This window comes from Mobula birostris, chromosome 2, assembly GCF_030028105.1.
Source record: "Mobula birostris isolate sMobBir1 chromosome 2, sMobBir1.hap1, whole genome shotgun sequence".
NCBI classification, from domain to species: Eukaryota; Metazoa; Chordata; class Chondrichthyes; order Myliobatiformes; family Myliobatidae; genus Mobula; species Mobula birostris.
Window position 1 is genome coordinate 141,963,358 of NC_092371.1, and position 25,610 is coordinate 141,988,967.

General features: G+C 40.4%; 1 protein-coding gene across 2 annotated transcripts in view; it reads left to right on the forward strand.

Moving 5' to 3' along the window:
* The first annotated feature begins 1,088 nt into the window (after positions 1 to 1,088).
* LOC140192076 (MFS-type transporter SLC18B1-like) overlaps positions 1,089 to 25,610 on the forward strand; it is a 40,878-nt gene continuing 16,356 nt past the window's right edge. Inside the window, exons 1-7 of one of the 2 annotated variants that reach the window (XM_072249912.1) lie at positions 1,089 to 1,254; positions 3,482 to 3,618; positions 5,863 to 5,958; positions 6,993 to 7,066; positions 13,579 to 13,726; positions 20,263 to 20,419; positions 22,977 to 23,113. In XM_072249912.1, coding sequence (XP_072106013.1) covers positions 1,233 to 1,254; positions 3,482 to 3,618; positions 5,863 to 5,958; positions 6,993 to 7,066; positions 13,579 to 13,726; positions 20,263 to 20,419; positions 22,977 to 23,113 — 771 coding nt within the window. In that variant the 5' untranslated portion in view covers positions 1,089 to 1,232. The remainder of the gene's footprint in view (positions 1,255 to 3,481; positions 3,619 to 5,862; positions 5,959 to 6,992; positions 7,067 to 13,578; positions 13,727 to 20,262; positions 20,420 to 22,976; positions 23,114 to 25,610) is intronic. The other variant, XM_072249913.1, reaches the window with a different exon arrangement.

Genomic DNA, 25,610 nt, shown 5'->3' on the forward strand with positions numbered 1-25,610 from the left:
TTTTGGTGCACCCCTACTTAGCTGCTATTTTGCTTCTTGTGCAAAGATTGAAATGTAAATCATATTCCAGTTTTTCAATATTCCATTGTTTTCCTTCAGAACTCTTCAAACTGATTGATCACGTTGCCTGTTACTTCTGGATTGTGGGGATCGGACTGTTAGCAAGAAAAGGCTGGAGATGGAATGAGTAAAAGGTTAAGTAAACACAACCAGGCGGGCAGCCGGTGGGGCAATCATGCTCCATCTGGCTTTCTCAATAGTTCCAATTCTCCTGATCAAAGGGTAGCAACGTATTCTAGGAATATCTCCTCCAAAAAAAAAAATTCTGTGCCTCTCTCGCTCCTGTGAATGACTGTGCAGAAGGGCTTCTTTAATCAGTGGTGATGAAAACTGAGGATTTTCACTGATAAGCATCAAACTGGTGAAAGGTCATCCAAAACAATAAGTTAATACATTTAAGATTCAAAGATTCAAAAAACTTTTTTGTCATTCTAACCGTACATCTGCTCTGCAGGGCAGAATGAGACAGCGTTCCCCAGGAGCAGTGCAATTATAACATAACAAACACAACACTAAATAATAAACATAAATAGTAAAACACAACAGCCACATGTCAGTTAAAATCAAGTTATAAGTGTCCATTGCAAGTTAAAATTGTCCAAAGCAGAGTCAGGTAGAGCAGCTATTTAGCAGTCTGACTGTCTGTGGGAGGAAGCTGTTTAGTAGCCTTGTGGTTTTAGTTTTGATGCTCCTGTAACGTTTGCCTGATGGCAGAAAAACAAACAGTTTATGGAGAGGTGCGAACTCCACGTTCAGCATTTTGCTTTGGATTTCCAGCATTTGCAGATTTTCTCGTGTATTGCCCGCCACAGCCTGGTGTATCTAGTTTTGAAATCATGCTCATTGGGAAGTTTAAACCACTTTCACAGTGTGGAAACACAGGAAGTTTACGAACAGAGCTTTGGGAATCCGTCTTTGAGCTCACGGCTTTTATTTGTGGAATTATGTCCGAGTGCTTCCGGTTCTTCTGCACCTTACGATAGGTTGTTTTGGGGAGGGGTGGTGACCAAAGGAAGCCAAATGAAACGGCTGGGTTCCACATCCTCACTAGGCGAGTTGTTTCTGCGGTGAAGTAGAGCTGCGCGGCTGGGTCGTCGCGGGATTGTACTGTACGGCAACGGCCCTCGCAGAGAGAGTCTGTGAAACCCCCGCTGCTCGTCCCTTCTACCACCATGGCAACCCCAGTGGACAGCGGTAACTTTGTCTCCGGCTTCTGCCGCTGCTGACTTCTCAATTTGCCTGCTGTCTATCCTACCCGCTCTCTTCCTTTTACCCGGTGTTATTTCCGCACCACGCAGAAGGAATTCTCGGGATTTGTGTTCAATCCCGCCCTGAACGACCGTCCGTGTGGAATTTGTACTTCGTCCCTGTGACCTTGTGGGTTTCCCGGGGTTCCCTAATGCAGGGTCTCCGTCTGAAACGTCGACAGTTCCTTTCCTCCTACGGATGCTGTTTGATCCTGTGAAATCCTCCAGCCGAATGGTTGCTGCTTCAGCAGCGGGCTGTTGCGTCCATCGAGTCCACGCCAGCTCTCTGATACCTGCACACCAGCCTCTCCCATCTGCGCTGATTGTGATTTGCATTAGCGATTGAGAATACAACCAAGTCTTAGGGATGTGGTAGGAAACATGAACTCTCTAGTCTAGGGAAACCCGCTTTATTTGTTTATTTAGATAGCGATGCGGCGTGCAATCGGCCCTTTGAGACGTGTCGCCCCACAAGCCCGATTTAACCCTAGCCTAACCACGGGGGATTTACAGTGACCATTGAAGCTATTGGCCAGTCTGTTTTTGGACTGTGGGGAAAAAACCGAAGCAGCCAGAGAAAACCCACCCATCCCACGGGGAGGACGTACACAGACTCCTTACAAATAACATCGGGATTTAACTCCAAACTCTGGAGTTAAATCTGGAAAAAATGCAAGCCCCACACGGATAAAAGTGCAGGTCAGAATTGAACTGAGTGGCAGCAGAGAGCCCTGTTGTCTGGTTCCCTGTGCTTCTGCAATTTTCATGTGAGTGTTGGTTGTGGTCTTCCCATTCTCTTCCATTGAACTGATCTTCTGACCTGTTCCAACGGCTGGTTCTGAATTATCGTGTGTTTGTGAAGCTCCGAGCAGTGAAAACGTGACGGTAGGCCACAGCTACGTATCCTGGATTGAGCATTATTGATCTCCAAACCATAGTTCATTGTTTACAATAAGGAGGGTGTTAAATTTGATTGAAAGATTCTGAGCAAGATTACTCATCACCAAACCCTCCAGCAATGCCCTCCTCCACACTGCTGAAGATTGAGATGTAGTCAGTGCCGAGTAGACAGATTGGATTTGTCCTGACAGGACACATGGACGCTTTTTCACATGATCAGAAAGTTGTTAATATTGCAGTGGTACTGTAATGTCTTGTTTGGATCCACAACAAGTTCTGAACCAGAAATCCCACTGCTACAGCAGTCATGTTAACAGGGACCCCCTGTATCTCTTAAAAGTTAAAGGTTAATTTCTAAACTGTTCTGTTTTATTTTATAGCTTAATTCATTTTCCAGAATTATTTAAATTAATGGGGCATACAAGAGGTGGCAAGTGTAGAACTCCATAACTAAGAGTAAATTTGTTGTGCAACAAAATCTTAGTAACTATAAACAATAAACATAATACTGCCTTCAAAAATATCTACTAAACGTTTACCAATATTAACAAAAACCTAAGTCTCACAGAAATTGCTGTTTCAAGGGCAAGTAAAGAGAGGATGGAGCTGAATATCTTTCCACTGTGTGCTTCAAATTGAATCAAAATTAACCCACAAGGGAAATGATTTAAAGAATGGCTTGCATATAGAAAGTGATGTTCATCCAAAACAACTGCACCTCTAAAAGCCAGAAAACCACCCCTGCTCTAGTGAATACCGTACATATATTCTGATCTGAAAAGTCATACCACAGAAACACCCTGGAGGAAGGGGTTGAGTAAGTAGTTTATTTGGTTTAGTCTTGTTTGAGAATAACTTCTTTTGTATCTATATTTCAATGTGTTCTATATATTTCTGTAAAAATACTCGTGGTTCCTGTTGGGATGAAATTTTGGTCAAGTTTTAGGTAACGTTGGTTGACCATGAGCTGAATGCCTTCTTGATTCCTACTTAGTACAATACCAGTCAGTCCTGATGCAGATCCTAACCACACTTTGCCTTCAAAGATACAACATGACCTGCTGAGTTCCTTTAGCAGTTTTATTTTTGCTGCATATTCTAGCATACATGGTCTCTTGTGTCTCAAGTCAATCCTTAACAGTTTGCTGATCTTCGTTACACTTTCTTAAGGATTCTTTGTCACCATTGCCTTCAGTAAATGAAGCCTATATCTCCAATAATCTAGTGCAGCTTGTGCAAATTGACATTAATCTCTTACTTTATCTTCGTAACAGGTGATCAAGATGAGAATTCAAGGGAAGAATCAACGAAATGGACAAAATCTCAGATTTTCACTCTGGTATCTACAGCATCAATAAATTTCAGCTCCATGGTTTGTTATTCGATTCTAGGACCTTTCTTTCCAAAAGAGGTAATTAGCATTTAGATAGTAATTTTAAGAAACATTTGTGAAAACTATTCATGAATCTTTAGAAAGTTTGATCTCGGGGTGAGTTTAACAAACAGCGCTCAGTCAATAGACTCGATAGACTTTACGGTGAATGGTTTAATAACTATTGATGTGAAAAACATTACATGGAAATTCATGAGCAGAATGCAGTAGATTTTTTTCTCTTGACCAAAGTATAATAATGACCATTTCTGCATCATTTTGTGTCATAAGGACATAAGAAAGGGGAACAGGCCATTCATTCCCTTGAGACTGCTCCACCGTTTTGAAAAGATTTTGCCTGATCATTACTTCAGCACCACTTATCTGTACTAACTCCATATCTCTTGTTTCCTTTAGTAACTATAAATCAACCTTGGTCTTGAAAGTAGTCAGCAAAAGAGTGTCCTTGGTTAAAAACCTTCCGAGATTTGCTATCCTTTGTCCTGAACTATTGATCATCTCCACATCTCCCCTGTCAAGCTCTTTAAGAATTTAATGTTTTAATGAGATTATCTCTCATTCTCCTAAATTCTGGAGGGCATGGGTCCAGGCTGCTTAATAAACAAACTTGCCCCAATTTTAGAAATTGTTCTGGTGAACCTTTGTTGTCCTCTATCATGGATACAGACCCCTAGTTATACAGGCCAGAAGTAGGCCCTTTGGCTCATCGTGCCCACATTATCCCTTCAGGTCATCTACACTAATCCCATTTCCCTACAGCAGGACTGTACCCTTCATTGCCCTGTCTATATAAGTGTTTTTCTAAGTACCTCTTAAACATTAAAAAAAATTCTATCTGATTCAGTCAGCTCCTCCACCAGAACATTCCAGATATCAATTACTCTGTTTTATTTTTAAAAAAACTTGCCCTAGATCCTCTTTAAAATACCTCCCTCTTAACCTATGCCTTGCTTATTTTCCCTCAACCAGGGAAAAGAAGAGTTTTGACTGTCCATCCTATCTATGCCCTGTTCCCACTATTCTGTTCCTCCAGCCATTTCAGGAAGATTGTTCTTATCTGTTTAATTTGTGTTTATCAGTAATCCCATAGGTTACCTAATCTTGCTCACTTACGTAGAAGAATCGCACAAGCAATTCACTAACACAAAAAACGGGAAGAGTGGTGGAAATGCAACACATAATAAGTTTGGTCAGAGTTGGATTTTAGGAATGATCATGAAAGTGGAGCAGTCAATGGCATGAATATAAGACTGTGGGGTCTTGTTTAGTCAGCAAGGCCAGGGATGCTGTGTAGTCTTTAGCAAGGCCAGGGGTTTTGATAAGTTAATGTACACAGGCAGAAGGTTTAGACGTCCTAGAGGTTTGGACCTCTAAGAGGACCACAACCCAGTTGCAGTTTAGAGGCCTGAGTGCCTCAATGACCCGGAGAGCTACGTTGGCTGGAGTCAGGGCTTTATCCTTTGTCTCTTGGTGGGGTCACCCATGCCAAACAGGTCAAAGGGTAGAGGACAGACTAAGAATAGTCCACTGGTCTTCCAGGTTCAGGGCTTCAGATCAGGGCTAACACATCTGACTGGTAAAACAAAATTGTCATGGAAACAGCAATGAAGAATCCTTATATCTGAGTGTGACTGTATTCTGGAGGATCCACCCGGGACTTGCATGACTGACAGTAGTGAAAACCAAGGGGAAGCTACTGACGTGATGGAGGAAGTCCTGAACACTGCCAGCGGACCTTCTTTGCAGCCCTACATGCCAGCGGCGTAACAGGCAGTTAGTGATTTGGAGGGTGGTTGGCAGAGCATTGGAACGTGGAGATGATGTGCAAGACTAAGGTTTTGAGTGGTAGATGAGGTAAAGCTGGGCTGAGATAGGCAATGTTATGTAGGAATTTTTTTTGTAGGTGAAATATGGGATTGAAAGTTCCTCTTGGGAGTGAAACAAATGCACATGTTATGCATCATTTGGCTCAGGCCATTTTAAATTGATATGGTTATAGTTAAAAACCAGATTCTAAGATCTCCCTGGAGGAACTTCTGAGAATGGAGATCAGGCATGAATCTGATTTAGAGGTGATGCAGAAAGCTTAGTTTATGGTGAGATGTATCTCATCGACTTACTGATCAAGTATTGGGTACAATAATGAGTGTCATTGTAGATGGATAGGGGTGGGGAAGACTTACAGTTAGATTGCAAATGCACGTTCGCAACCAGCAGTTTATTAATCACGCATCATAAATTTATTCTTACCTCTCTTTGCAGGCAGAAATTAAAGGAGTTAGTGCCAGTATTGTTGGAATGATATTTGGTTGCTTTTCTTTATTCAATTTAATATTTTCACTGATAATGGGAAAATATGTAAGTATAATATTTTTATTCTGGTAAATTGATGTGCACTGGGATTTTATGGTTTGCAGCTAGCTTTTCTGCAGTCTTGATTGTTTGAGTGTTAGAACAGTGATACTCTTTTACAATGTTTATGCAGTTAGGAAACATCAGCCATTATTTGTTGTCGTATAAAATCTGTCCAGGGCTATAATTACATTTTAGTCTGGTGTAGAAAATAAGACATTATTATGTCTTATTTCCCTGCAAATTTGCTTTATTTCATGTTATTTCTATAAGAAAGCAGTGTAACTACATTTTAGACAATACAACAATAAACCAAAAATCTTCCTATCTCATGACAGTTATTGGTCTAGGAAGTGGAAGTCAGTGCTGCCTATAAACATTACTCTACATATAGCCTTTTCTTGTTCCTACACACCCCAGACAATACATTTTCTGTTACATTGGTGTTAGTTTCAGAAGCTAATGTGTGTTTGAGCACATGCTAGTGACTAAACAGCATTTCTACCTAAGGAAATGGAGTACAAGATTCTTTAATTGACAATTTACAAAAGCAATACCCATGTATCTTACAAGAGGGAATCATAATATGACACTCTAAAATCTAGTTGAAGCAGTAAAAACATGACCTAATGCTGTCTGTTAAGATGCAGTTGCTAGTCCAGAGGTTTATGAAACTTGATTGATTTAATTCAGTTGAATTTTAAAGTAGCCTCTTGGCAATTGTTAAACCATTGTGAGGAATGTCAACTGTCCATTTCCCTCCATAAATGCTGTCTGATCTGCTGAGTCATTCCAAAATTTTGTGCATTGCTGAGGAATATACTAACGGTTATACTTCTGGTTGAAATGGAGGCTACTATAATTAGAATTCAATTACAATTATATGTGGGGACTAGCAATTTACAAAACCTGAGCATGAAACAATGGGTTGAAAGCTGCTCATGTTGTGGCTGTACTTGATCATTTAAACATAAGATGATAAGCCTTTGTTTAATTGACCATTTGAATGATTTGCTAATTTGTTTTTTTCTTCCCCGCAGATTGTGCAAATTGGTGCAAAATTTATGTTTGTAACTGGTATGTTTATTTCCGGTTGCTGCACTATTCTCTTTGGGTAAGTTACTAATAAGACACTTGTTTACAAACATCTCTTCTTTCTTATCTCGTTATTGAGGTTGTGTATTGGTGATTGAGATTGTGATGTATTTCCAACTGTGTTAAACAATCTGTAAAAGTAATTTAATAATCATTTGTATATTTCAGTAAATGGCCAGGTGAAAGAAAGTTATAATGAAATTATAAACATTAATTAACATAACTATAATTTTATATTTAAAGTCAGGTACTGTAATTGTATTTGACCACATTAGTGGTCTTAATGATGCTGCACTAATTATCAAAGTCCTATATAAATGAGGATTAATTCCCAGGTGTAAATGTTGGTTCTAGAACATCCTGTTGCATGGAATTTTAATGTTTTTTTATTTAATATTCACTAAATCCACATTCTGCCATGTTCTTTTTAGCATATCTCACACCACCAGTGGCCCAAGTTCATTCTTGACCTCAGGTGCTGTCTGTTTTTCCTGTGGCACATGTGCCTTGCATTCATGTGCTTTTATTTCCTCCCACATCCCAAAGTTGGCCAGGTTGTTTGCTTAGTTGTCCTTTGTAAGTTGTCCCTGGTGTCTACATGAGTGGTATGACCTAGAGGGTGCTGATGGGAATGTGGGGAGAACAAAATAAGGGATTCAGGTAGGATTCGTGTAAATGTGTAGTTGATGCAGCTCAGTTGAAAGGCCATTTTCCATGATGTATGACTGCTGACTCTAAGACTCGGAATGGAATCAGCCCCATCCCGCAGGTCCCGATCACCCTCACCCAACCCTCCATCGTCATACCAAGTCTTCATTACCTACCTGGCTCTCTCAGTCAATTCCCACTGTTCTTTCTTTCTTTCTTTTCAAATCTTTTTATTGTAAATATAGGAAAAATAACATGAGTACATCGAAGTAACAACACTTACAATGCCTCAAAAAAAACATTATCTTAAAGATTGAAAACAAAATTTTGTGATAACAAAAAAAAACCTACTGAGCAGAAAATTGAGAGGAAAAAAAAGAACCCATTAGGTTTTCAACCCCGGAGCCATGCCTCATACAAAAAGCTTCTAAAAATAAACATCAAGCTGCCAGCAAGAAAAGAAAATATACTAAAAAATTTACAATTAGATCATGGAAAAACTATATCAATTAACTCAAATGATAATAACGAGCAAATGAGCCCCATCTTTTCTCAAAATCAAGTAAAGGTTCAAAGGTTGGACTTCTAATTTTCTCCAAACTAAGACATAGCATCACTTGAGAGAACCATTGTGACAAAGTGGGAGCTGATGTATCCTTCCACTTCAACAAAATGGCCCTCCTAGCTATCAATGTAACAAATGCAATAACATGTTGGTCAGACACAGAAATACCATGAATATTTTGAGGAACTATTCCAAAAAGCACAGTTAATTTATTAGGTTGTAAATTAATTTTAAGTGCTTTAGAAATTGTTGAGAAAACCGACTTCCAGAACTGTTCCAATATAGAACAAGACCAAAACATATGTGTCAGTGTAGCTACCTCAGTTTTACATCTATCACAATGACTATCAACATTAGGAAAGATTTTAGAAAGTCTCTCCTTTGTCAAATGATAACGATGTACAATTTTAAATTGAATCAATGAATGGCTAGCACAAATTGAAGAAGCGTTAACCAACTTCAATATCCGCATCCAATCCTCCGTCATAAAAGTCAAATTAAGTTCCTTTTCCTAATCCTGTTTAATCTTAGATAAAGGACGCGTATCCCATTGTAATAATAAATGATAAATTCTTCCAATAGAACCCTTAATCAAAGGATTCATACTCATAATAGTATCTAACAGGTCAGCCTCCAATGTGTAAGGGAAATTACTTAAATATTTTTGTAAAAAATATCTCACTTGCAGAAAGTGTGGGTATGAAAGAGAATATTTATCAATTAATTGTTCAAAGGACATCAATCTATCTTGTTTAAATAAATCCAAAAAGGAATTAATACCTTTATTTTTCCAAAGTAAAAAAATTGGATCACTCAAAGAGGGCTTAAAAAAAGTAATTTCGGTAAATTAAACTACAAAGTTTGAATTTTTTAAGATTTAAAAACAATTGCAGAACTGGAGCCAAATTTGTAAAGCATACTTAATCACAGGATATAGGTTTAAATTAACAACTTTAGCTAATTGCATAGGTAAAGCAGTTCCCAAAACGAGGTTAAATAAAACTGTTTTACAACTTTCAGTTCCAGGTCTACCCAAATTGGCCGATCACTCTTATCATCAAATGACATCATCAAATTCAAAAGATAAACTCAGAGGCACATGATCAGATATAGCAATAGCATCATATTCGCAAGTTTTAACACTAGGCAAGAAGCGGGGATCGATTATAATATAAGCGATCCTCGAATATTTTTTATAAACATGAGAAGAAAGAATACTCTCTATTATCGGGATGAACATACCTCCACAAATCAATCAACCCAAAATCAATCAAAAAGGATTAATCAATGACGCAGATCGATTTGGAAGTCGCTGATTGGTTGAGCTGTTATCAATCATAGGATTTAAACAGCAATTAAAATCCCCACCCATTATGAGCATATATTCATTTAAATCAGGCAGTAAAGCAAATACTTTTTAAAAAAAGAAGGATCATCTAAGTTAGGACCATACAAATTAACCAAAACAACTTTTCTGTTACAGATTGTTCCTTTAACAATTAAAAATCTACCATTAGAATCTGATTCAATATCCTCTTGAATAAATATATTAGGTTTAATGAAAATAGACACACCTTTTGTTTTACTCTGAGAAGTAGAGTGGAATTGCAAACCATTTCACCATCTAAAAAATCTATTTTGATCTCCCGCCCTGATATGTGTCTCTTGAGCAAAAATCATATCAGGTTGGAATCAGTTAATAATTTTAAAAGTCTTCTTTCGTTTAATAAGATGATTCCAACCATGTATATTCCAACTTATTATATTAATCTGTTTGAACTGCATACTATAATTTCATTCTACTTTATACATGCACAGAGCACATACTAATACAGGATGATCAAAGATGGCGGTGATGAAGAATACAACCAAATAAAAAACATGCATGCTCTGGAACCAACCAATGGGAAAAAACTCCTAACTCTAAACCCACCCACCCACACCCAGAAACCCGAAAGAGGCAAGCGATCTATGATAGAATTCGAAGCTGCTGACTGCTCTGTCTGTGTTTTCTTTCCCTCCACCCCCAGTTAGTAAAAAAAGTAGAGTGACCTTGTGAAAAGGCAATAAAGTCTCAGCAAAATAAGGTATTTACACTCCATCAACTAATAAACAAGAAAGAACCAAAACTAGCGCCATGTTTAAGTTTAATATTAATTCCCTAAAAAAGCTTTAAATTCAATTATAAAGTATTATAATAAAACAGAAAAAAAATATAAAAAGCCTTATTAGTAGGAAAAAACTACTAATTAGCTACCAAGTATTAAATTAAAGGAACAAATCACCTTATCTTCTTCCCTCAGTCATGGAATGTCCAGAGGTCATTTGAACAGAGATACTTAAACGATAAATCTTTCCAAAGGAAAACTAATAATATGCAATAAAGAACTACACTCCGTCTTGTTTAATTAGTCTCTCGATGAAATATACAAGTGACCTGCATAAATCTTCTTTCCAAAATGCGAATAATATAGAAATAGCCAAACAACCTTTCAGATGGATCATTCAACAGCGGCGTCGGTGACAGCGGCAGGCAAAGCCTGAACAAAATCCAGTGCAGCTTTTGGATCAAAAAAAAGTACGAGGAGGAGAATTAGCAGGGAAAATTTTAATTCTTGTCGGGTACCTCAGAGACGGGAAAAGATTTTTATCATATGCTTGTTTCATTACCAGGGCAAATTTTGATCTTTGTTCCGTTATCTCTCTTGGATAATCTTCGTAGAAGCAGAGCTCAGATTCCATAAATCTAAAAACTCTCTGTTTTCTTGCCTGTCGTATTATTTGATCTTTAATTTTAAAGTGATGAAAGCAAACCAGAACAGATCTTGGTTTACTAGAGTCCTTCGATTTCGAGATAAATGCCCTGTGTGCCCTTTCTATAGCAGGCTGCTTTGATAGAATGGTAGGAAATAAAGTGTGGAAAAGCTTACCGAAGTAAGCCGTTAGATCTCCATCTTCAGCTCCTTCCTGCAGCCCAACAATTCTTATATTCCTTCATCGAGACCTAGTTTCCAGGTCTATAATCTTATTTTGATATCTTTCCAAATGAGTTGTAGCTTCAGACAACTTTTGCTTAGTTATCTTCAACTCCTCTTCGTGTGAAATAGCTTGAGTTTCCAGGGCTTTAAGTTTTCCCAGAAATGACTTCATTTCATTACTATTCTTTTCCAGTTGGTCATTAATTGATCCATTCTGATCCTTAATTGAATTCAGTGTCCGAACGATATCTTCAGCCCACGATGGCATTTCATCAGATCTTTCCTTTTGCACCTTTCCTTTCCCATTACCTTTATCACTAGGTTCAGGTAAATTCTTCCCACTTCTTGTAGACATAGACATATTGATCGCCCTCAAGAATCAACAAGTAAAAATTTTAAATTCAAAGCTTAAACTGGGGGAAAGAAAGAAAACTAAGAGCGGCAGAAAAATACTGCTACTCCATTGGCAGACAGGGGCGGTCCTCCACGGTTCTAATTAACACCTCTCACCTCTGAATTCCAGTCACCCCTTCAATTTCTGATCAGCCTTCTGAGTCCTGGTACCATCTTGACTTCCTCCATGATCCCTGGCCACAAAGTCTCATCTCCCAAGATCCGACCCACACCCTGTCCCTAGAGTCACCATTTTCTCTCCTGAGCTTGTTCAGTCATCACCTCTTCACATCTCAAGGTCACTGACCACTGAGGTCCTCGTTACTGATAGACCTCACCACCAACCCTCACCTCACTCCACTCCACTCCCAGGATGGCCACAGCTGTTTCATCTCCCTTCAACAGCATCCTGGGTCTCTGGTTGGCACTGGATTCTGGGCATGCTCCTCCTGTCAGCACTGACTGGCGATAAACCTAGGAGCACCTGTTCAACTCCAAGGTCATTCAATACCATCAGCGTCATTCCAAAGTCAGTGCAAGAAAGCAGTATCTATCATAAAGTCCCCCACCATCCAGGCCAGGACCTCTTCTTTCTGTTACCATCAGGCAGGAGCGTTGGGTCCGACAGAACCAGGTTCAGAATCAGAATCAAGTTTATTATCACCGGCATGTGACGTGAAATTTGTTAACTTAGCAGCAGCAGTTCAATGCAATACATAATCTAGCAGAGAGAGAAAAAAATAATTAATAAAATAAAACATAATAAACAAGTAAATCAATTACATATATTGAATACATTATTTTTAAATGTGCAAAAACAGAAATACTGTATATTTTTTTTTAAAGTGAGGTAGCGTCCAAAGCTTCAAAGTCCATTCAGGAATCGGATGGCAGAGGGGAAGAGGCTGTTCCTGAATCACTGATTGTGTGCCTTCAGGCTTCTGTATCTCCTACCTGATGGTAACAGTGAGAAGAGGGCATGCCCTGGGTGCTGGAGGTCCTTAATAATGGACGCAGCCTTTCTGAGACACCACTCCCTAAAGATGTCCTGGGTACTTTGTAGGCTAGCAGGGACCAAAATTATCTTTCAATCATCAGTCTCTGAAAACAGCATGAATAGCTTCATCGCCACTACTCTGAACTGATTCTACAAACTACAAATTCACTTAGAAGCCCTCTTAATTCCTGTTGTCAGTGTTTCTTGTAATATTTGTACAATTTGTCTTCTGCAGATTGGTGTTTGTCATTCGAACTTTATGTATCATGAAATCTATTGTATTTCTTTTCCTTCCTGTAAATGTCTGCAAGAAAATGAATCGCAAGATAGGATATGATACGTAATTTGATTATAAATTTATTTTGAGATTGCACTTTGTACTTCAGATATCTATAAACAGTTGTTATTGCATTATTCAGTACTCTTTTATGACATTGTTGTATGGTATCCAATTTAATGCTCTTAAATTTATTATCTGTCATTATGAGATAGTACTGAAAAAGCCTCTCCTTTTTGTAAAACATTTGCTTTAAGTTACAATTCAAGTTCCCTTTCACTGAAACATCTGTGTTTTAATTGACATTTGGCAGCACAAATGTTACACAGAGATTTCTTCATTACACCTATATAAATTAAATCTTGCTTGTTAAAGGGACCATGCATTTTGGCTACTTGCTTCATTAAATGAATGGCATGAGTTTACAGGCAAAGTTACCTGAAGCTGGCTCTTTTGAGTGTTTTAAATGGCAGTTTGAAATTTGTTGAGCATTCTTGCAGCCCGAAGCTGTAACATAAGAAGTGGGTGGATATATTGAAGTAAACCTATATGACCATATATAAAGAACTGAAATAAATTCACTGAATTTTTACAAAGCCTATCTGTGAAAATAAAGGAAAATATATAGTAATCCTTCCCAGGAGTTGATGTCAGTTTTTATTTCCCTTTTCAGCTTACTGAATTTGGCACCAGATGGACCCATATTTATCTCTTTGTGTTTCATCGTAAGATCAGTAGATGCAATTGGGTTTGCTGCAAGTTCCACTGCCTCGTTCTCTATTCTTGCTGCAACTTTTCCAAACAATGTTGCTACAGTCTTGGTAATAAGAAATTTAAAGCTAATCCTAATATGATAATTAAACACTGCGAAAGGGTCATGAAAAGTATTATTACATTGTGCACATATTAATTTCTGATGTAGAGTCAAAACGGTTTATGAAAATGTTTCCCAGATTTCAGTTTGTTCTTTAACTTTTGTCTTGGGCCGCAAAAGGGAAGCGACCTTTACTGAACTGTAGAGTTCAGTTCAAGTTCTGTCAGTCATCGGTAAGAGATCCTCACCAAGCCTGGGGGAATTTGAGTTAAGAATGAGAGAATTATCTGCCCAGCAATTTTGCACGACCCAGAGCCACAGCTTCACAGCTTAAGTGATCTAGATTCAACCCCAACCTCTGGCGCTGTCTTTGTGGACTTTGCATTTTCCTCCCGTGGCTGCAGTGGTTTCCTCCCATCTCCCAAAGATATCAAGTTCACAGGCTCATTGGCAACTATACAGCTGCAGTAATGTGGACTACAAGTTACAACAGGAAGTAGAAAAGGCTTGTCAGCAAGGCAGTGTTATGCTAATTGTGGGGGATTTTAACATGCGAGTGGATTGGGGAAATCAGGTCGGTGCTGGATCTAAACAGAGAGAATTTGTAGAATGTCTGCGAGATGGCTTTTTAGAACAGCTTGTTGTTGAGCTCACTAGGGGATCGGCTGTACTGCATTGGGTATTTTGTAATGAACCAGAGGTGATTTGAGAGGTTGAGGTGAAGGAACCCTTTGGAGGCAATGATCATAACATGATTGAGTTCACTGTGAAATTTGAGAAGGAGAAGCCGAAATCCGATGTGTCGGTATTTCAGTGGAGTAAAGGAAATTATGGTGGCATGAGAGAGGAACTGGCCAAAGTTGACTGGAAAGGAACACTAGCAGGAAGGGCAGCAGAGCAGCAGTGGCTGGAGTTCATACAAGAAGCAAGGAAGGTGCAAGACAGATATATTCCAAAAAAGAAGAAATTTTCGAATGGAAAAAGGATGCAACCGTGGCTGACAAGAGAAGTCAAAGCTGAAGTTAAAGCAAAGGAAAGGGCATACAAGGAAGCAAAAATTACTGGAAAGACAGGATTGGGAAGTCTTAGAAAGCTTGCAAAAGGAAACTAAGAAGGTTATTAAGAGGGAAAAGATGAACTATGAAAGGAAACTAGCAACTAATATCAGAGGGTACTAAAAGCTTCAAGTATACAAAGAGTAAAAGACAGGTGAGAGTAGATCTCAGACTGATAGAAAATGATGCTGGAGAAATTGTAATGGGAGATAAGGAGATGGCAGAGGAACTGAGCGAGTATTTTGCATCAGTCTTCACTGAGGAAGACATCAGTATACTGGGCACTCAAGGGTGTCAGGGAAGAGAAGTGTGTGCAGTCATAATTACAACAGAGAAAGTACTCAGGAAGCTGAATAGTCTTAGGGTAGATAAATCTCTCGGACCAGATGGAATGCACCCTCATGTTCTGGAGGAAGTAGCTGTGGAGATTGCGGAGGCATTAGCGATGATCTTTCAAAAGTCAATAGATTCTGGCATGATTACGGAGGACTGGAAGATTGCAAATGTCACTCCACTATTTAAGAAGGGGGCAAGGAAGCTAAAAGGAAATTATAGACCTGTTAGCTTGACGTCGGTGGTTGGGAAGTTGTTGGAGTCAATTGTCAAGGATGAGGTTACGGAGTACCTGGAGGCATATGACAAGATAGGCAGAACTCAGCATGGATTCCTTAAAGGAAAATCCTGCCTGACAAAGCTATTGCAATTTTTTGAGGAAATTACAAGTAGGCTAGAGAAGGGAGATGCAGTGGATGTTGTGTATTTGGATTTTCAGAAGGTCTTTGACAAGGTGCCACACATGAGGCTACTTAACAAGATAAGAGCCCATGGAATTACAGGGAAGTTACATACGTGGATAGAGCATTGGCTGATTGGCAGGAAACAGAGAGTGGGAATAAAGGGATCCTATTCTGGTTGGCTGCCGGTTACCTGTGGCGTTCCACAGGGGTCCGTGTTGGGGCTGCTTCTTTTTACATTGTACATCAACGATTTGGATTATGGAATAGATGGCTTTGTGGCGAAGTTTTCTGATGATACGAAGATAGGTGGAGGGGCCGGTGGTGCTGCGGAAACAGGGAGTCTGCAGAGAGACTTGGATAGATTGGAAGAATGGGCAAAGAAGTGGCAAATGAAATACAATGTTGGAAAGTGTATGGTTATGCACTTTGGCAGAAGAAATAAACGGGCAGACTATTATTTAAATAGGGAGAGAATTCATATTTCTGAGATGCAACGGGACTTGGGAGTCGTACAGGATACACTTAAGGTTAACCTCTAGGTTGAGTCAGTGGTGAAGAAGGCAAATGCAATGTTGGCATTCATCTCTAGAGGAATAGAGTATAGGAGCAGGGATGTGATGCTGAGGCTCTATAGTAAGACCTCACTTGGAGTACTGTGGGCAGTTTTGGGCTCCTTATTTAAAAAAGGATGTGCTGACATTGGAGAGGATTCAGAGAAGATTCACTAGAATGATTCCAGGAATGAGAGGGTTAACATATGAGGAAAGTTTGTCCGCTCTTGTACGGTACTTGGATTTTAGAAGACTGAGGGGAGACCTCATAGAAACATTTCGAATGTTGAAAGGCATGGACAGAGTGGATGTGGCAAAGTTGTTTCCCATGGTGGGGGGGTCTAGTATGAGAGGACATGACTTAAGGATTGAAGGGTGCCCATTCAGAACAGAGATGCAAAGAAATTTTTTTAGCCAGAGGGTGGTGAATCCATGGAATTTGTTGCCGTGGGCAGCAGTGGAGGCCAAGTCATTGGGTGTATTTAAGGCAGAGATTGATAGGTATCTGAGTAGCCAGGACATCAAAAGTTAAGGTGAAAAGGCGGGGGAGTGGGACTAAATGGGAGATTGGATTAGCTCATGATAAAATGGCGGGGCAGACTCGATGGGCTGAATGGGCGACTTCTGTTCCTTTGTCTTATGGTCTATAAATTGCCTGCAGAGCGTAGGCTGAATCTGTGAGTTGACAAGAATGTGAGGAGAATCAAAAGAGAATCGGCATAGTGGTGTGAACGGCTGGCTGATGGTCAGCATCGAATCGGAGGGCCAAAGGTCTGTTCCATGCCATCTACTGCTATGATTCAAAGATTCAAAGTACATCTGCAGTATACAACCCTAAGATTCGTCTTCCCACATATAGTCATGAAACAAGGAAAACTATGGAACACGTTCGGAGAAAAGCATCAAGGTTCCGCCCCCCCCCCCCCCCAAGTGCAAAAAAAACAAATTGCTCAATTGGCAAAAAAAAAGAGCGAAAAATACAATGTAAAACACCAACCCATAGAGTCATCAAAAGAGTCCAGGCATATTCAGTTCAGTTCAATCTAGCCTTGTGTCATTCGTTATCTATAGACCACCCTGATCAAAATAGCACAAAAAAGGTTACAGGAAAAGGAGTAACCAGAAACCAGAAATGCATCATAACGTGAGTCCAATCTATCACCCTTGGTTGCATTGTTCACTGGCGCCGCCTTCTTCCGATATAATATCAGATTATGAAGACACGCAGTCCTCTTTTATTGTCATTTAGTAATGCATGCATTAAGAAATGATACGATATTTCCTCTGGTGTGATATTACAAAACACAGGACAGACCATGACTGAAAAAGCTGACAAAACCACATAGTTATAACATATAATTGCAACAGTGTAACAATACCATAACTTGATGAAGAAGTCCGTGAGCACAGTAAAGTTCAAAGTTGCTCAAATGTCCCACATCTCACGCAGATGGGAGAAGGAAGAAAAACTCTCCTTGCCATGCCGACCACAATTGGACTCTGAGTTATCCGAAAACTTCGAGCTCTGAGCAGCTCTCCGACACCGAGTATTGAGCGCCATCTCAGTCCGACCGATTTGACCTCCTTCTCGGTCGCCAAAAGCAGGCAAGGCCGGAGATTTTGAGGCCTTCCCTCCGAAAGATTCCCGACCACACAGTAATGACAGCAGCGAACCGGCATTTCAGAAATTTCTCCAGATGTTCCTCTGTGCTTTCACGTCCATTCTCCATCAAATCAGAATTGTCCACGGCCCGTATTTAACAGATACGATATCATTTTTCACCGGAGGGCTGCACACGCTCAGGCGCGCCACCATCTTCTCCTCCCACCTCCACTGTATATGATACAGTGTTTTATTTCAGCTCACATTTCCTAGAAGTGGCAGTCAGGGCAGCACAGGATACGACTTCATTGCAGTCTTCATACAGGAAATGTTATGTTATTCCTCTCCCTACCTTGTGGCACATCGGACGGCAACCTTGCTGTTCCTTTAGTATTTTGTGTGTTTTTTTTACAAGGCCAAGTTGCTGGATTGATGTTCAACCCAGCACGAATGGAAAGCGAGCAAGGAGCCGGCTGGATTCGATCCCAGGCCCACTCGCCTCAAAGTCCAGTGTAGATGCTACTACACCACCGGCCGGCAATCATACAACCAACCAGCTTCTCAATTCTCAATGAATGAGTCACACCTGTACAAGATTGTTTAATGTCATTTATAGTAGACGTGTGTAAAGGAAAACAAAATTGTTACTCCGGATCTGATGCAGCATATGCTAGGGTAAAGAACACAATAGTAGAAAAACACAATAAATAAATAAAAGATAGATTAATTATATGTGCATAAAGTGACACTGGGTGCAGGAGTGTCTGTACGTAAGGTGACTGACAGGAAATGATAAGAGTAGCAGTGGTGGGGTGGATTAGTGGGTAGCTGAAACAAAGGTTGTGACGAACCAGCATCTAGGAGGGAGACTGAAAATCTGACTGAGTGGTACGACAACAACCTCTCACCTAATGTCTGCAAGACCAAGGAGCTGATTATTGACTTCAGGAGATCCATGAGCCAGTCCTCACTGGAGGATCAGAGATGGAGAAAGTCAGCAACTTTAAACACCTCAGTGTTATTTCAAAGGATCTGTCCTGGGTCCAGCACATAAGTGCCATTACAAAGAAATCACCACAGCGCCTCTACTTTATTAGAAGTTTGCAAAGATTCGGCATGTCATCTAAAACTTTCACAAACTTCCATAGATGTAGGGTGGAGGGTATATTGACTGGTTACATTCCATCCTGGTATGGAAATGCTAATGGCCTTCAGTGGAAAAGCCTACAAAAAGAGGTGGCCAGTTCATCACAGGTAAAGCCCACTCTACCACTGAGCGCACCTATACACAGTGCCATCGCAGAAAAGCAGCATCTGTCATTAGGGACCCCACCACCTCGGCCATGCTCTTTTCTCAGTGTTGCCATCAGGAGGAAGATCAGGACCCAAACCACCAGGTTCAGGTACAATTATTACCCCTCAGCCATGATGCTCTTGAACCAAAGGGGATAACTTCACTTAACTTCACTCACCCATCGCTGAGCTGTTTCCACAACCTATCGGCTCACCTTTAAGGATTCTTCACCTCATGTTCTAGATATTTACTGCTTATTTATTATTTCTTGTATTTTCTTTTTGCATTTTCACAGTTTGTTGTCTTCTGCATCAAAGTTGGTGCTGATCCACTCCACCACCAGCCAACCGGTTTCTTCTAAATAGCCACAAGAAATGAATCTCAGGGTTGTATATGGTCACATGTACATTCTTTGATAGTAAATTTACTTTAAACTTCGACATTTGGAGTTGTTGATCAGCCTTGCTGCCTGGGGAAAGTAACTGTTTTTGAGCCTGGTGATCCTGGTACTCTCCCCGATGGGACTGGTCTGGGTGGGTGGCCTTTTCCCAGCACCTTTCTGAATATATATATCCCTGATGGCAGGTAGGTTGGTGCTGGTGATGCATTGGGCAGTTTTGATTGCCCGTTGTAAAGCATTTCTGTTCAACGCATTGCAGTTTCCGTACCATGTAGTAATACAGTGTATTAGGACGCTCTCTACTGCGCACCTGTGGAAGGTTGTGAATGTAGATGTGCATAGTCCAGCTCTCTTCAGCCTCAGAAAGTGGAGGCATTGGTGAGCTTTCCTAATTACGAAGGAAGTATTCTGGGACTGTGAGAAGCTGTGCAAGATGTGCACTCCCAGAAGTTTGAAAACTGGTTGCAGTTTCTGCAGACGCTAGCAATCCAAACAACACACACAAAGTGCTGGAGGAGCTCAGCAGGCCATGCAGCATCTAGGAGAAGGGTACAGTCAGTGTTTCAGCCTGAAATGTTGACTGTACTCTTTTTCTAGATGCTGCCTGGCCTGCTGCGTGCCTCCAAAATTCTGTGCGAATTGCAGTTTCCACTGCTGTACGGCTGATGTAAAAGGTGGTCTGAGCTTTTCTGGTCGATAACCATCTCCTTTGTCTTGTTGACATTAAGCAAGAGATTACTTTCGTGGCATCAGGCCTCGAGCTCTTCCACTTCCTCTGTGTAGGTTGGCTCAGAGAATGAACTATTTGCCTGACCCAATGTGATGTTTGTTGCTTCTCATGATGTCTGTATTTCCAGAAATAGAAGCTGCAGTAACGCAAACTCCAAACTCTGTTTTCCTTAGGGATCCCTGGAAGTATTCACTGGACTTGGCCTATCACTGGGTCCACCAATTGGAGGCTATTTGTATCAATTGTTTGGATATCAGATTCCTTTTGTTATGCTGGGATGTGTGGTTTTATTAATGCTACCTTTGAACATGTGCATTTTACCAAGATGCGGTAAGATTCTGCATTTTCATCTTTTCTAGCTTACTGTTATTGACTGTATAGTTTGAAAATTACTTGCAAATTAAAAGGCAATTTTTTTTTAAAACCATTTTAAGCCAGTAAATCCATTAATCCAGTTAACTGCAGAGCTTACTAGTTACGTGATCAGCAGCTGAATAGATTCAGTTCACAACTATTCTGAAAAATGTAATGTAAACTGAGGCCATCATATTAATCTGAGTTTCTGCATTGATTGATTTCCAGTGATCTTTGTTCTCATCATATCTGACATAGAGATGTAAGATTTACCTGGCGTATTCCTCCACTGCTAAACAGTTGGTTGAATTGCTGGATGCCCACCCAGACTTAGAATGATATTTAACAGAAGAATAGGTAGCCAGTTCCTTTGGAACCGAACCCAGTTGCTGCATGACTCCTTTAAGGGAGTAACAGAAATTAGAAGGAACAAAAAAAAATAATCACAATCAGTATATCAATAAACCAAATGGAGAAAAATAGAACTAGTCTATTGGAATTGCAGTCAATGAGCTACAGGCAATCCCCAGGTTATGTAAGGGTTCCATTCCTAAGAATTGTCTTTAATCTAAAATTTTCTTAAGTCAGAAACATCCATTTTCGATAGTTACCTGTATTGTATGGTTGTACATGTATGTGCAATAGATCTCATTTCATTGAATAATCATGCTAACACTATCCATAATTAAACAGAATATATATTGTATCCCATCATTAATGAACACCATAAACCAGCGGTCCCCAACCACCGGGCCGCAGAGCATGCGCTACCGGGCCGTGAGGAAGCGATATGATCTGGCGATAGGAGTCAGCTGCACCTTTCCTCATTCCTTGTCATGCCCACTGTTGAGCCATTACGCATGCGAGGTCATTACCCGTGTGTCATCCATGTCAGCGCGGGAAGGAGATCAACTCCTCGAGCTTGCAAATGACGGCGGACTGGAAAGTTTGTTTGACATAACATCTCTGCCGGCATTCTGGATCAAAGTCAAGGGTAAAAATCCTGATATAGCCACGAAGGCACTGAAAACGTTGCTTCCATTTCCAACATATCTCTGCAATGAATGCAACGAAGACTAAGTTGCGGAATAGACTGGACATAAGGAACCCCCTTTGAGTATCGCTGTCTCCCATCACCCCTCGATTGGACAGTCTTGTTGCAAGAAAATAAGCTCAGGGCTCCCACTGATTCAGCGATATTGGTGTGTTGCAATGATTTTATATGTTCATACGGGGGAAATAATGCACTGTGTGTTTAATATCCAAACGTTACTTAAAATGTTATGATGCTATTGACTTATATAACCATTTAACAATTACAGCATGGAAACAGGCCATCTCGGCCCTTCTAGTCCATGCCGAACGCTACTCTCACCTAGTCCCACCGAACTGCACTCAGCCCATAATTCCAATCCTTTCCTGTCCATATAGCTATCCAATTTTTCTTTAAATGATAATATCGAACCTGCCTCTACCACTTCTACTGGAAGTTCGTTCAAAATTTACTTCAAGCTCCCCTGACAATTGACTTATCACTATATTCATGCGAGGAAAATATGCGCTGTGTGTTTAATATTAAATTCATTAGATAAACCCTTTTAGAAAGGAAATTGAGTGTATTAGCCACTTATCACCGATATTCCGGTCGTAATTCTGATCCCCCGAACAGAATTGTCAAAAACGATTTGTAGAAAAAAACCGTACACGCATGCGCGCTGGTGCCCGTGCAAGGCTTCATGATCATTGTAGTCTTTCTCGGGGTAAACCCAGCGTATTTGACTGCTACTCTCGTCCGTTGGCAACCCTACCCTCCCCCGCCCCCCCCCACCCACCCCCGGGTCGGCCGGTCCGCAAGAATATTGTCAATATGAAACCGGTTCGCAGTGCAAAAAAGTTTGGGGACTCCTGCCATAAACCATTATTATCATCATCTCTATCTTGAACATTGTTTTAAAAACATTTGGGAGAATTTACATAAAGTTGGATCATTTGTAACCCAGGAGCCCTTGCATTGTCTGTTTTTTATGGTCAGCAGATAATAGGTGCGACTTCAAACTGCTATGAGCATTTCATAAATGCAAGGAAATGGGTTAGAGGTGATAGCAAATTAAAAAGAAAAAAATTAAACAAATACTTGATTGCTGCATGGTGAGATCTACTGGTTACCAGTGTTCAAATGGTGAAATTATTAACATTGTTTGGCATAAACGTGCCATTGATAAGCAAGCTGTGTCTGAAGTAAGACAGAATAATATTTAAAATTTGGTAAATAAAAGGAAAGTGTATCTGTTTTATGGTTACCATTGAAAGACATGGGCAGTTAATGGATAATGATTACAATGTTAACTGGGGCAGAAATTTAAAAAACAAATTGCTTATTGCCAAGCTGACATTTTTGATTTTGAGTACAAATGCTATTATTAGGATATACAGAATGAATGTAACAGTGGCTATTCTACTTGCAAGAAAAGACATTGTCAAATATTTTAACTGTTGGTATTCATATGTTGTAACTAATGTTCTTTATTTTCAGATGGAGTTGCCAGTAATTCCAGTTTATGGAAGCTGATTTTAATCCCTAAAGTAACTTTAATGTCCATGATTATATTTTCCATAAGTTCATGTATTGGATTCCTGGATCCCACTATATCACTGTTTGTTATTGATAAGGTACTTTTTTTTTTTAAGAACTCCTGTGTGTTGTTTACCTTCCATTTACTTTCTTGTTCCAAGAGTTGAGAAGTGGACTAACTCAGTTTTTGAAAAAGCAAAAATGATATGCCTGGTTAGAAGCAAATCATTTCTTCAAGATTGTTCCTCCAGAACAAGGGAGCAATGTATTAAATTTAGAGCAAGGCCACTGAGAAGTGAAACAAGGAAGAGTGTTCCCTCTCAAAGGGTAGCGGAAATCTGGGTGACTGTGCTGCTCAAATGCTCAAGACAGAGCTTTGACAGAGATTTTTAGACAGTATCAGGGCATTGCCCACAAAAAGCCATCATATTGCTTTTTTCATAAAATCTGCACATTCCTGTCTTTCACATTAAGGATAAGGTAAAGAAAAAATATTGAAATGCTTATAGACATTTGATGAGGTACCCCATGCAAGGCTTATTGAGAAAGTAAGGAGACATGGAATCCAAGGGGACATTGCTTTGTGGATCCAGAACTGGCTTGCCCACAGAAGGCAAAGAGTGGTTGTAGATGGATATATTCTGCATGGAGGTCGGTGACCAGTAGTGTGCCTCAGGGATCTGTTCTGGGACCCCTACTCTTCGTGATTTTTATAAATGACTTGAATGAGGAAGTGGAGGGATGGGTTAGTAAATTTGCTGATGACACAAAGGTTGGGGGTGTTGAGGATAGTGTGGAGGGCTGTCAGAGGTTACAGCAGGACATTGATAGGATGCAAAACTGGGCTGAGAAGTGGCAGATGGAGTTCAACCCAGATAAGTGTGAAGAGGTTCATTTTGGTAGGTCAAATATGATGGCAGAATGTAGTATTAATGGTAAGACTGCTGGCAGTGTGGAGGATCAGAAGGATCTTGGGGTCTAAGTCCACAGGACACTTAAAGCTGCTATGCAGGTTGACTCTGTGGTTAAGAAGGCATACGGTGCATTGGCCTTCATCAACCGTGGAATTGAGTTTAAGAGCCAAGAGGTAGTGTTGCAGCTATATAAGACCCTGGTCAGACCCCAGTTGGAGTACTGTGCTCAATTCTGGTTGCCTCACTACAGGAAGGACGTGGAAACCATAGAAAGGGTGCAGAGGAGATTAACAAGGATATTGCCTGGATTGGGGAGCATACCTTATAAGAATAGGTTGAGTGAACTTGGCCTTTTCTCCTTGGAGGGACAGAGGATGAGAGGTGACCTGATAGAGATGTACAAGTTTGAGAGGCATTGATCGTGTGGATAGTCAGAGGCTTTTTCCCAGGGCTGAAATGGCTAGCACATGAGGATGCTTGGAAGGAGGTACAGAGGAGATGTCAGGGGTAAGTTTTTTACGCAGAGACTGGTGAGTGTGTGGAATGGGCTGCCGGCAGCGGTGGTGGAGGCAGAAACAATAGGGTCTTTTAAGAGACTCCTGGATAAGTACATGAAGCTTAGAAAAATAGAGGGCCATGGGTAAGCCTAGGTAGTTCTAAGGTAAGGACATGATCGGCACAGCTTTGTGGCCGAAGGGCCTGTATTGTGCTGTAGGTTTTCTACGTTTCTATGGAATTATGAAGGATTCACATGAGCGATGCCATAACTGAGGGCATACAACTAAGTAGAGTGGGGAAAAATGAAGAGGCTAGTAATGACTGTGTTAGAGAACTTTAAATGATGTGACAAAATAATCATGAAGGAAGTGTTTCTGTAGGTGATAAATCTAAAATTCAAGTTCATAAGTGATTAGATAGTCATTTATATATCCAGTAATCAATTATTGGGAAAATCTTTATTTGGTAGGAATGGGGAACTTACTGCAAGGGGGAGCAGAGGAAGCTGGGAAGTGAGCCATGTGGATCTGACTGGTAGATGAAGTAAGATCAGTACGTACATGTGTACAATCAGTATGTATTCTCCATGTCTAGTCTATCCAGGTCTTTTAATATTTGGCAGGTTTCATTGAGGTTTTTCCCTCATTCTTCTAAACTCCAGTGAGTATAGGCTCAGATCCACCAAACACTCCTCGTATGTTAAACCTTACATTCCCAGGATTATTCTCACGAACCTCCTCTGGACTCTGTCCATTGCCAGCACATTATATCTTCTTTAAGGGGCCTGTAATTATTCACAATAGTCCAGACATGCTTTGACCGATGCCTATAAAGCCGAAGCATTAGGACTCATTTATGGTGGTTGATTAACCTAATAACATTCACCATTTGAGATCTGGAAGGAAACCGAAGCACCTGGAGGATACCCAAGCCATCAAAGGGAGAATGTACAACCCCCACACATACCGATCTAGAGGTCAATTGTGGCGCTAATTGTGGGAGAGGTTCAATAGGCTGAATTTGTTTCTCCTGGAGTGAAAGAGGCTGATGGATGACCTGATAGATGTATATAAAATTATGAGAGGCACAGGCAGGGTAGCTAGTGGGAATCTTTTTCCCATGGTGAGGATACCAAGAACGAAAAGGCTTGGGTTTAAGTTGGGAGGAAAGGAGTATTCAAGTG